This window comes from Sorghum bicolor, chromosome 3, assembly GCF_000003195.3.
Source record: "Sorghum bicolor cultivar BTx623 chromosome 3, Sorghum_bicolor_NCBIv3, whole genome shotgun sequence".
Classification (NCBI taxonomy): domain Eukaryota; kingdom Viridiplantae; phylum Streptophyta; class Magnoliopsida; order Poales; family Poaceae; genus Sorghum; species Sorghum bicolor.
The window spans coordinates 56,735,168-56,748,548 of record NC_012872.2 but is presented as its reverse complement, the minus strand read 5'-3'; the positions used below and the strand labels follow the sequence as shown (position 1 = coordinate 56,748,548).

Below are 13,381 nucleotides of genomic sequence, written 5' to 3'. Positions count from 1 at the left end.
GGAAAAAAGGAGATCACCCAAACGCTGGTAAATTGCAACCCAAGTGGGAAGGACCTTATACAACAATACAAGCGGGAAGGTCGGGATCCTTCTACCTAAGAGACCTCGAAGGAAGAACCTCCACCCACACGTGGAACATCGACAATCTACGTAGATTTTACATTTGAGTGTAAGGATGACCCCCGCAAAATAAGCGGCGGCATCCACATCCCTAAATACGCTCGTTTTCTTTTTCTCTACTTTTTCGCATTCCAAGGTCTGCACTCTTTTCCTCACAGGGGTACTCCTACCAGGAGGTGAGGTTTTTAACGAGGCAGAACCTATGTAAAAACCTCTGAGATATAAAGAGGAATCCACCCCAGAACCAAAGCCCAAAAAGTCGAAAAACAGCCAGCAACGAGGCTGTAGCATTCGACAAAACATCACGTGATCACAAGGACCCTCCGCAGCTTCCATCCAAAAGTTAAGAAAGCTCGGAACGTCCTCAAAGGTGAAAAAACACCAAATCCTTAGCAAAAGACCTAGCCAAGAGCCGGGCAGCAAGGATAACATGGCCAAAAAGTGAAAAAGTCCTGTCCTCCTCAGGCATCACAACATGGCCAGAAGGAACAAAACCTTCAAACCTGACAAAGACCTGAGGAGAAATCAGGCATCAGGAACTATATTATTTTCGCCAAAAGGCGGCGGAGGTTTAACATTCACAAGACAGACCTCAACAAAATTCACATAACCTTCACCAAAATAAGGTCGAAGGTATCCTGCTACTCTAAGCAGACCCCCAACAAACAAAGTGTGAAATTAAAACGAAACTAGAATAACCCTCAGTCAGGTACAGCAAAACCAACTACCACAACAACCATCAATAACCCGACAATAAATTTTAACCTAACTAAGTACAAAAAATAAATGCACGAAAACCTATAAAACCAGGCTCACCCTACCCCCACCCTCAATCAGGATCAGTATACAAAGACCCGAGCATCGAGTGCAAACCTAGCAGTCAAAAAGCAAAAATCCTAGGCCACCATGGAAGCAGGAGTTAGCCTCACAACACCAACAAAAGTTTGTATCGCACGAAGCTTCGTAATACTAGAACTCCGGCGTTGTGATGAACATCGACCACAAAGTCGTGTACAGCCACAACAGAAACAATGGAAATCAGACTCAGAGGTCTCTGAAGGGTATCGCACGAAGTCTCGTAACGTCCCTTCAGAACCTCCGACTCAGATAGCCGAAGGTTCTCCTCGACAACACTCCACGGGAGTCGAGCAAAGGAAAAAAATAGCACAATTCAGCGAAGGATCCTTCACGCCAAAAAAGTCGAAGGTTCTAAGGCCAAGAAGCGGCGATCCTCCGCGCAAGAAAAAATCAACAACACCTTCGCAACATCAACCATCAAGAACAAGCAAGCCACAGCAACACAAAGATCCTTAGGATCAACACCACCGTGACGTTGCAATATATAAATGCTGTAGCGCGAAGGTTGTAATAAAAAAGAGATCGAAGGTTGTAGCAAACTTAAAAACTTTATTATTGATGAAGAAATCATTACAAAAGAACGTTTACAAGGAAAGAATAAAATCATCCTTCGACCCATAAAAAGTCGAAGGTTATAGGTAGCTGAGACCATATGGTAAAAATGTCTGATCTTTATTAACCATATACAATGTACATAACAGAAGCTTACAACAAAAAACGAGAAACATCCTCCGACCGTAAAACGTCAAAGGTTCTAAGACCCTCGCACAATTCTAACATACGAATCTGGAAAAAGCCTAAGATCATCGCAGTAATCACGAACAAGGAAATCAACTAAGTCATCAATACTACGCGTAGGATACTTATGGCGCCACCAGTCAACTAGATAACCCCTCGCATACAGATCTCCACGCTTGAACGTCACCGGGGTAACGTAACTTCCTTCGACAAAATTCGAAGGAAGATCTTCCAACGGAGCAGACCTCACAACCTGCGCACAAAATAACAACTTCAAAACCAAAACGTATTACGAAGGATAAAACCAAAACGTATTACGAAGCTTTCGAACCTCCGGATATCCATGGAGAAAAGGCTCAGCAAAATCCTCGGAAACCTCCGACACCCAGCGTACCCTATCCTTCTCACCAAAGATGCGAAGGATAGGATATGGCGGCTGCATAAACACATCAAACCAAGTCATAAAAAAAAAGAGGAGAAAAACACAAATAGCCTACGGCAAGGTAGAAACAAAACAAAAACCACCACCTAAGCCGGAGGCCATGAACCTCGGCGCGCAAGCGACTGGACAAATTCAGATCCTTCGCCATCAATATCATATCCAACAAACTCGAACATATCCACCAATCTCATGTTAGGGAAGGCAATTCGCCAGTACTCCCACAATTCGCCAGAAACATAAATCCCTTTGTAAAAAATTGAAAGGGGAGTAATGTAATGATCCTGCGCAGGTCCTCCGCCAGAGACCTGCGCAGGATCAAAGTGTAAAACAAAGGCTTATCTGAAAACAACTTGATATATTACATCCCCAACATTCTGTACAAAATAAGCAAAACCTCCGACCTTATTTACAAAAAAGCGTCACATGCTTGGACGCAAAAAAAAAAGACTAAGAAAAACCTAAAAACTAAAAAGCCTCACACCTGAGGCGGAGGAGGAGCAGAAGTCTCGGGCAGCTCTGAAACCTTGGCACCAGATCCCTCCGGAGCCTTGGCACCAGCATCACGAGCCTCCACTTCAGTCTGGGTCGGAGGACGCGCCTCCCTCGGTGGACGCGAAGGACCGACCTTGTCAACCTTAGCCTTCTTCTTCGCAATCTCCTACAAAATAACCATCTTAAGTAACATTACAAAGCAGCAAAGAAAAATACAAAAAGAAAAAAAAAACAAATCAACATTACCTCAGCGCGACGAGCCTCCGCCATCTTCTTCGCCTCAGCCCGCCCAAACCTAATCCAGAACGAACTGATAAAGTTCCGAACAGATTTGCGCAGGCCGGGGGTGCCCTCGCCAACGTCCTCCGCCGTGGCAAACTCCGCCTTATCAACCCCCTCGGCGTGGGAGCAACCTCAGCGCCGCAAGAGCCGAGCGAAGGAGCTAACCGCAGCCAAAGCCCCAAAATCAACAGCTCCTCCGACAAAGTCAGGGAGCATGCGGATATGGGACTTCAACCACGCGAGGCTAGCCCCAACGTCGCCGCTGGGCGGAGGAGCAGAGGTACTACCTCCGAACTGCGCCAGCGAGTGGGTGTAGAGCCCAACAACAGCCGCAGCCTCCACCTCCGCCTTCTGCAGACGGGACTGCAACGCAGCAGCAGACGTCCTCTCAGCATCCAACTCCTTGCGCAGCCGGTCAGCAACGTCTTCGGCCTTCTCAGCGCGCTGCACAGCCAGGTCCTTCGTCCGTTCATGCTGGGAAGCACTCTCGCGAAGGACAGCCGCAGCAGCTTCAGCCTCTTCCTTCTCCTTCTTAATAACCTCCGACGCAAGCTTAAACTCTTCATTCTCCTTCCTTAGCACCTCAACCGCCTGCCGAATAGAAGCAAATCCCTTAACTTCCTCCGACAGGCGAGTCTTCTCAGCCTCCAAAGTTTCATTTTCCTTTTTAAGAGCCTCAATTGCTTCATCACGGCAAATGACCTCTCGGGAGCAACGCTCCTCCAAGGCAGCAGCCATGTGATGACCCTGCCCAAGAACAACACACATGAAACCTCCGAATAAAAAACGACGAAGGAAAATACAACACTTCACAAACATACAAGGCTATGGTGCTCATATTGCACGCGGAGGAGCGTGTCAAAGTCCATGCCGCGGAGCTTCTGACGAAAACGATCTGTAAAACAAAAACAAGTAAGAAAAAACATCGTAAGAACCATAAAACCTTTGGCGGAGGTCAGACAACGAACCTCCGACCAAGGAATGAACCTCGCGCAATGCACCGGTCCAACCTGTGATCGAAGGATCAGAAGCACCTGCGCAAAACCACAACCAACCTTAGAATAAAATACCAAAAAACAAACCAATGGATAGAACAAAAAATAAGAAACTTACCGGGGCCAAGTACATCAGCAGGCGAAGGCCTGTTGGCCAACGCAGAAGGCGCAGGCTCACGCCGCGGAGGAACGGCAAGTCCTTCCTGCGCAACGCTGGCGCCTTTAGCCATCTCCTCCGCGGTAGCCAGCCCAGCAAAAACATCCGCTGAAAGATAAACAAAAAACATGAGACCAAGTCAATCAAAATTTGCAGAAAAACAAATAATCAACAAAAAATCATTACCCATGTACAACGAATTAATACCGTCACCAGCCGGACGAAGGGGAGCCTCCGCCCTCCTGATCCTCCGGACAGAGGCGGACTCCGCTTCGTCGCTGGACTCCACCTGAACCTCCTTAGGCGGGGAACCTCCTCCAGCAGATACCCCACGTGCAGGACTCGCCTGCCGTGCAGGACTCGCCTCCCGTGCAGGACTCCCCCTAGGGGCCTCCGCGTCGGAGGAATCCTCACCAAGAAGCGACGCAAAAGGCGCCCGCACAGACGAGGCCGCACGGGAAGCTTGAACCTCAGGACCTCCGCCAGCAGCGGCGATCTCCGCAGGAGTAGAAGCCACCGAGTTCGACTCTGCAGCAGAAGATCGCGCGGAGGAAGACTCCACAGGAGTCTCCAGCACAACACCCGCCTTGCGCTTCTTCGCAAGTTGCTTGACGGCGCCGCCCCCTTTCCTCTTCTTCGACTCCGCCAAAGCAACAGCCTTGGACGAGTCCTTCTTCTTCTCCAATCCAAGCAACACATCCGGAGGAATAACATAATCCTCATACTCGATCCCCAATTCCTCAAAAACACGGTTGAAGCGGGGCATCGTCCCGAGCGCAGACCTCCGCTGAAGATATTCCTTCTCCGAGATCTTCCCGACGATCCTCCGAGCAGAAACCTCCACACGATCAAGGAAGGACTCCTTGGTCTCATCCTCCGGAATACCCGCGCCAAACCGGGGAAACGGTAACCCCTCCGAAGGACCAAACACAGGGACTTGCACCATCTCAATGGTGAACTCATCGGTCCTGCGGCCAAGGGGCCAGTAGTCAGCAGCGACCATCTCCTCAACCAAATCCCGGCCTCCGGAATATCGGCATGCCAGCGCAAATGCCTTATCACAGGCCAGTCGCTCCTCCGACATCTCCTGCGAAGGATCAACCTTCGAGAAAGGCTTCAGCTCCTTCATCAACGACGCGTAAGGATAAACCTTATCAACGCTGCCGTCATCTAAAGTCTTCGACGCAGCGGGGGTCTTCACATAGAACCAGGCTCTCATCCAATCCTTCTCCCACTTGCCCTTTTGGCAGTAGGAGATCTCGCACCTTGGCCCAGGCATTGTGCGGCGCGGCATGAACGCGCAGCTTCCAAACTGCGCAATACACTCAACACCTTCAGCATCCTTCACCTTCTTAGGTTGACGCTGAAGTTCAAAATACGAGCAGAAAGTATCAATGTGGGGCATGGCTCCGTAGGATTCACACGCCCAGGCAAATTTGCTAAGGGTTAGTATCCCATTGGGACTGAAATGCTGTAGCTCCACGTTGAAACTCTCCATCACTTCGCGAAGGAAATGATATGGAGGCATCCGAAGCCCGCAGGTGAAGAAATCCCTAAAAACCACCGCATAACCTTCCCCAGGCGCAGGCACCGTTTGACCGGCAGGAGGAGCCTCCGCCCGACCATCCTTGAAAAACCTAGCCTCAACCATGTCAGCGATATCCTCCGTCCTCACAGTCGACTGCCCAAACTCAAAGGTAATCGCCGCCATCTCCTCAAACTCCTTCGCACTGACCAAGTCACCAACAGACGCTTCGACGTCAGATAACGTCTCCTCCAGATCTCGAGCTGCGGCCACCTCAAGCATCCACTCCTCAAACCTCCGCAGCCAACCTCCAGACCTAACACTAAGGAAATTGCACAAAGGACCAGAAAAATCTGACCTCGAAGGACGCGGCGGAGGAAGTTGAGCCACCGTAAAACCTCCGACAACACTTCAGAACTAAAAACAACAAAAACGCACGCGAACAGCTCAGAGAGAAAGATGTGGCGAAGGAAAGTGTGCAGGCAATGAGCAGCAGGGGTGAGAGCTCAAAGCTCCCCAGCATCCCCTTTTATAGGGGGGGGGGGCCTGCGACCGCGCGGCCGTTGCGATTCCCCGCGCCCAACGGCTATAAGCGGAGGAATCGGCCAGACCGTTGCGCTTCGTCAATGCCAACGGCTAACTCCAACAACAATAATATCCTCCGCAATCCTCCGCAATCTAACGCGCGTAGGATATCAGACTAACATAGCAACAATGATCGGAGGATCCCGGCAAAATAAAGAAACCAAGAAAATTTATGACTAAGTAAAATAAACAATAATCCAACATTTGCTAACAAACACATCCTGCGCACCAGGGGGGAAGGCAGCAGCCACGCTCATAGTCCCCGCAGCGTAGCATGTTTTTGAGCACATGGACCGCAGGAGTGCCATTAGCCCAAAAAGGGGGGAACTGTTGGGGAACAGCTGCATCCTTCCCCCTGGCAGCGTCGGAGGTTATCCTTCACCTGGGGAACCTCCGACGCCTGAAGCGTCGGAGGATATCCTTCATCGGGAAATGCTAATGTTGACGACTCGTCTGGCCGTGCTAAGTGTGTGCAGGGACTGAGACACCGGCGGAGGTCCGCGAGCGAGGAAAGGTGGGAACCTCCGACCCTCCCGGGTCCGAGGATGACGGGAGAACGCAGCCAGGCCGAGGAACCTCCGACTGGACCAGGCTAAGGAGGAGCTCCTGGGGTGGCCGGGTCGAGCAACCTCCGGCCCAGCCGGGCTGAGGAACCTCCGACACCAAAGCGTCGAAGGATCCGCAACTGGGCGGAGGATCCAAGCCTCCGACCAGCTGAGGCCCCAGTCAGAGGATGAACGAAGGGCTTGCAATGTGAAATTACGCAGGTGTATTAGGGTCAGTAGACTGCGATGAAAGAATATACTGGAATATTCCCCCACCGTCACGGGGCATTTATGTAAATGTCATTAGGTCGGTTTCCGGGCCCTATATAAGGGGCGCGATACCGCCTTTAATAAGGGGAGAGAGAGCATTCACTGTTTTCACCTACCGTTGAGCCTACTGTCCGTTGGAGCTCAAACCTCTCACGACACCGAGTGAGAAGGTTCACGTTTCACCGTACAGTTGGGGAGTGCAGAGAGCATCTTCCCAACATACGGCTACCCCATGAAACATTTCTTTGATGATATGTGTTTTCATATGTTCAACCCCATATATAATGTAAGACCATAAATCATCCTCATCATGTGTATAGTATTCCGTCTCTGGAAATAATTTTAAAATCACTATAATTGTTTCACCAGATTTGAAATTTCTAGAGACATGCGTTTGAAATTTTCCAGCTATAGGTAGTAGAACAGAAAATATAACTAGTAGTAGCTATCATTTCAGACATGGGTGCATGTTGGAGAGGAAAAGGAGCATTAGCTGCACTATTAGTGGTTGCTTTCGTTTAGCATATATATGAAGACTCAACAGCTTAGTCGATGCTTTGTTTATGCCAACAAGTGTGTAATATTCTGTTGGATAATCTGTTGGAGAACCATTTATGTCACGTATTTTTTAGTATTAGGGATGAGATAAGTAATCTGTTGAAGATATTTTTTTTAAGAACAGGAGGGGCTTAGGAGCCCCTACTGAAAGTTTTATTAAAAGAGCAACCAAGAGGGTTACAAAACTAAAACAACCAGTCCAAAAGGAGAAAGAACAGAGAAAAAAAGGCAAAGCAGAGCAGCAGGGGATATTGTTCCCTTAAACCCCCTCCTCTTACAATATATTGTTCAAGGGTCAATTTTTGTATCACCTCAGCCAAATCAAATGCTATATATACCAATATACCATCACAATTCCGTGCTATTGTATAACACGATAATACACATCTGCTAAGCTGTGCATGCGCACAACTTGCATAATTTAATTTTCTGATACACCATTTATTTATTGAGATTTTTTACGGTGCTTGGGAGGAACCGGTTGCGGCAGGTCTTAATAAAAAAAATAATTAAGGGTAGTTTAGTACTTTGCCTAATGTACTGATTCTCAGCTCCCAAATCCAATTCCACGAAGTGCTTCGTGTCGTGCTTCACGAGATCTACGACGCCTCCCAGCTCGCCGCCAATCAAGTCAACACCGCCGCCATCTCCCTGCTCGTCGACAACTGCCGAGCAGAGGCGCGCGTCGATCTCCTTCCTTCCTTCATCGCCCGAGCCAAGTAGCGCGTTGAGGAAGGACTGCGTCTGCACGAAGGTGAGCGCCAGCGAGATGGCCTCGCTCATCCCCTTCCCCGCCGACCTCACCTCCAGCGGGTACATCTGGCTGGGGATGATCCACTTGAGAGATCACAGCTGCCTGTGAACCACCCATGGAGATTACGATGGGGGTGGCTCAGTCGCCCGTGGCGGCGGCGGCGACGACGCCCTTTGCTGAAAGTAAAGACATTCATTTGAGCTGTAAAAAAAACCCAAAAATTGGTAGAAAATAACAAGAGAGACAGTCATGCAAAAGACAATAATTATGAGGTTTCGCACTATATCATAGTGATGGTTTGAGCATCTGTTTGTGGGAAGACAAAGGATGAAAACTGAATTGATGGGATATATTTGGACCAAGGCATTCTTCAGTACACTAGCCTGGTACAGGAGCCGTAGAGCTTGCTACGAAGCCAACCTGATTTAGCATGGTAACTCGCTGTCGCTGACGCACGAAGTATACTAGCAACAAAGCACCAACTACCGACTATACGCGACTGCAGCAGCAATCGAGAAACTCAGCTTTGAACAGCACCATGGCAAGCGCCAAAGATTTGAACCGAGATCCAGCAGCCGGAACATGACCTAGCAGGCGCAATCAACTGAGCGGGAGCTGCCTCGGACCTCGAGGAGCATGACCTTGTTAAGGTCGTTGATGCCCTTGCAGTGCCTGACGGGCGCCGCCTCTTGCTTGTTCTCCTCGCCCGCCGGCAGCGACGATGCTGAGGCCGACATGGTGTCCTTCCGCTGAAAAACCAAGCAGCAGCCAACACGGCTGCACGCCGAGGCGAGCAGAGCGGGGGGAGCTGGAGAGCCTGGAAGAGGAGGCAGATGGGCTGGGTCGAGGTCGATTTGGGCGAATTTCCGGACAGCGCCCTTGTGAGTGCGACGGGAGGTGCGGAGGAGCTGCCGAGCTGCGAGGCAGCGCGGGGGAGTGGAGCGGCATCGGAAGCGGGTCGAAGGGCCCGTGCGCCGCCGATCCCCCACGCCAGCCAGAAGCCACCGGGGGCCACACGCGCCATCAGCCACCGAGGGCCGCCGCTCAAGAAGAAGATAAGAGAGACAAAGATCGGTGCGGATTTGAGAAGTTTCGTGTGCGAATGAGAAGCAGCTTCTAAACCAGTGCGGATGAGAAGCGGATTTCATTTTCTGATTAAAAAAACTGTGTGGGGATGTACAAATACTGTTATACCTTTTTTATTTATTTATAGACTAGTTTCGGGTCCACTTATTCTTTGGTTCCGGTCCACAACTTAATTTCCTCCCATCTAGTTCTTCATATTTTTAAACCATTGGATCTAAGCAAACGGATGGCTCTCATTTATTCCAAGCATAGTAAAATTTCTCTTATTTATTTATCTATCTATGGAGAAGCGACATATGTAAATCCATACTACACGACATATGACGACCATATATATGTTAAGTATACTAAAGTGATTAAATTTTCTTCACCACGATCTGTGCCCCGTGGTCCGGCTGCAGTGTGGAGACGGCGAATGGTGCGTGCGTGTAGGACGGTGAGAGCCCAAACGAGAAGCGTTGCAGCATCATGGCCAGTGCTACCTTGGCCTCCAGCAGCGCAAAGTTCTGGCCGACGCAGATCCGCGGCCCCCAGCCAAAGGGGAAGAACGCCGGCGCGTCTTTGGACGCCTTGGAGATGCCGTTAGCAAACCTCTCTGGCCTGAACTCCTCCACGTCTTCTCCCCACAGATCCGGGTCATGATGAATGGCCACTATTGGTAGCGAGAGTGTCACTCCGGGTGGGTACTTGACCCCTCCCAGCTCCACCTCCTTGTACGTTTGCCGGTCAAAAGCTGTGATCGGTGGGTACAACCTAAGGACCTCGTATAAAACCATGGTCATCTGCCGCACAAAAGAGCCAAGATTAAGCACTAGTAATGCTCTTGAAACTACAGTTGAATATCACTAACGAAGATTACCAGTTTCAAATTATTTGTGCCATTGATATCCGGTTGATTCTTCTTGCCGAAAACCTGCAGAACCTCCTCCCGGGCGCGGTCTTGCCACTCGGGGTGCGTGCTCAGCACGACCAGTGTCCATGTGAGCAGCACGGAAGTTGTCTCCATTCCGGCGAAGTAGAACAGCTTCAGCTCGCCGATGATGTCTTCCATGGTCATCACTGGTTTGGAGCTTCCGCTTCCATCATGGCTCTCTTCAATGTTGGACTGCATTAGCATGCCTAGCAGGTCGCTGTCATCAGCATGGCCACCATTCTTCATGGCCATCTCCCGCTTGGTGATGATGCCTTTCAGCAGCGCTTCGACCTCTCGTGCGTTTGCTTTGATCTTTCTGTTCAGTTTGGTTGGTAGGTAGCTGAAGAGAAGAGACACACGGAGGAATATCAGAGGCCCAAACAAAAAAAAAAAACTAACGGTTGTCAGTGAATAAAATGCTCGAGTCTATGAACTCACGTATAACCCGGGATGTATAGGTTTGTCATGCCATTGGCAATTTGGACTTGCTCGGACTGTATCCGGAAGATCCTTCTCCCTTCAGTTAAGCTGCTACCAAATGCTGCGCGGGAGATGGTGTCGCCGGTGAGGTCCTGCAGCTCCGGCCAGACATCTATCTCGCGCTCCTTGTCACACCCCATCGAGTCCTCCCATCTACTCACCAGCTCGCTGGTGCAGGCAGTGAAAGCCGGCAGCATTTTCTGCAGTTATCTAGTTAAGGCAGCCAGCCATTGTAGTATACACACGACACGACAATGCCTTGTTCTTGGTTCCACTGATGTTTTGCAGAGTAATAGGTCCGTTCATTACCTTCAACTTCTCGAGATGGAAAGCAGGCTTGATGATCTTCCGATGGAGGGCCCATTTCTCGCCCTCGTGAACCGTCAGCCCCTGGGCGATCAGCTTGATGAAATTCGAGGGCAGCTTGGGTTTTTGCAAGTGCCTGAACTTGTTAGATAGCACTTCACGGACTAGCTTGGGGTCACTGAGGATCACTCGCGGTGTAGGGCCGAACCAGACCATCGAAATTTTACCTGACATTTTCCAATGTTCCATCCGAGAAATTACATGGACTCCCAAGCATATATCTAATAAACCATAAATCTACCGAAATGTGCAGGTGACTTCATTCAGCAGCATACCATGTTCTTGGATGGCATTGTGGACGAGTGGCTCTACCCGAGCGCTGATTGCGTGCGACAGCGAAGGCATCGGCTTGGTTCGTGCCGCCGCCAGGAGACGCTCCTCCTCCTTGGCGTCGCCGGCCGGGAAGCGGTACGCGGTGCCATGGAGGCCCTCCGACCGCAGCGCCCGGCCCAGCCTCCGGGGGCTCAGCCAGCCCCACTCCAGCACCTGCCATGCCAACCGCAGGGCCACCAAGCCTCCCAGCACGTAGAGCAGCTCTAATGCAACAATCGCCATTGCTGTGGATTGAAATCGATCGATCTGCTCTTGATGGGGATGGTGACGAGGAACGGCGCTGGCCTCCATTTATAAGGCTGCCTGGCTGCTCCCTGACCCTGCCGCGTGCTTGATTTTTCCTTGATCACAGTTCCAGGAAGCTGCCTCCCATGGCGGCCTGGATCGTTTCTTCTCCTGCTCCATTGCGTCGCCATAGTTTCTTTGGTTATGTTCTGCTTTTGTGGCGCTGAAGAGTAAGCATCTGCATTATTTATTTATCTCTTCTTCTCTAAGGACGGCTGCGGTGAACAGGCAAGCGTCTCTACAATACAACTAGTTTCGATGGAAGTGGTACGTGGGGTGGTTAGTTGCTCGTGGCCTTCCTGGTTGTTCTGTTCGCACGGAGCACCCGTGAAGGAAAACAGAGACGGGAGGAACAGGGTTGTGTCATGCATGTATAAGAACAAGCATGGAAATTCATAGATCAATCCATCCACATGGAAACTTCATTGAATGTTCTGCAGGTTAAATATAATCAACAAGATATTTGACGGTAACTTTGACCCATTAGTTTAACTTAGTAATTTGACAATGATACAAAAAACATTGTCCCTGAAGGTACTACAGATATTCTAGAAAGGGTATCAAATAGATCACCAAGACACTTAGCTATAACCAGTGGCGAAAACAAAACTTTTGATTAAGGGAGCCAGACAATATGCTGTACTTCTGGGAGTTCTACTTATTTATCGATTTAAGTATGTTTATATATTTATATTAAGATACTCTAGATTTTACCATATGAAAAAATTCCAAAAGAATCTATATTTTTTAATATATTACTAAAATGCCACTACTATAGTATATATAATAAGTATAACCACATACATACTTAACATACATATCCACCCTAGATGGTCTAGTATGATCTTATACTTCATCTGTATAATCTTATAAAACGTATTTAGTGGAACAACTTTGGTGTAGACCATGTTAACATCTGAAGTCGTCTAAACAAATAAAAAAACAAAACTAGAGAAATTAAAAGGAATATTTGTGCATCTAAACTATCTCAGATAAAAAAGTTATAAATTATAAAGTTGTAGATTTTATTGAGAACTAAATTTATGTTAACATCTGCGGTCATTAATAATTTTGAATCTTAAAATTTATTACTTAAAATGAATACTGAACCTATAAAATGTATTAAATACAAATTTATGATTGACAAAGATGTAGATCAGTTTGTGCTCCAAAACTTCGATGTACAATTTATTTTCGTATAACTTCATATGAAAAGTTATGATTTCTTATGTATGTAAGTGAAAGATAGAGATAAAACGACACTTGGTCCCTACTACCACACATGCAAAACCACTAAGAAACCACTTTGAAATGGTCAAGGGGATAATCTGTCCTGTTTTAAAAGTTAAGGTGTATATGTTGTTTGGTATTGAAATTCGGTGGGAGAGGGGGGGGGGTCAAGTTCAGCTTATAGGTTAGGAGTTGTAACACCCCAAAATTTGCAATTTTCCAAAACAGGATAAAATGTTAAATTGTGTATTTTTGTGCCCATAAAATATAGGAAAAATAATATTTTTCTTTGAATTAAAATTTACTATAGGAGTTAACAAATTGTTTGAGCATGCATGCCGTTGCATTGGGTTTATTGTGATGAGTG

At 48.4% G+C, this 13,381-nt stretch overlaps 1 protein-coding gene and 1 long non-coding RNA gene across 2 annotated transcripts; both read right to left on the bottom strand.

Annotated features, from left to right (window-relative positions):
* LOC110433465 lies at positions 7,794-9,451 on the bottom strand. The gene is made up of 2 exons (XR_002450891.1): positions 8,948-9,451; positions 7,794-8,497 (listed from the first exon to the last, which is right to left on the bottom strand). It is a non-coding gene; the product is annotated as an uncharacterized LOC110433465 (long non-coding RNA).
* Positions 9,752-11,930, bottom strand: LOC8084873 (cytochrome P450 72A15). Its single transcript, XM_002455955.2, has 5 exons — positions 11,442-11,930; positions 11,110-11,333; positions 10,759-11,000; positions 10,267-10,660; positions 9,752-10,189 (listed from the first exon to the last, which is right to left on the bottom strand). The coding sequence occupies exons 1-5, from the start codon at positions 11,788-11,790 to the stop codon at positions 9,764-9,766; spliced, it is 1,635 nt and encodes a 544-aa protein (XP_002456000.2). The 5' UTR covers positions 11,791-11,930; the 3' UTR covers positions 9,752-9,763.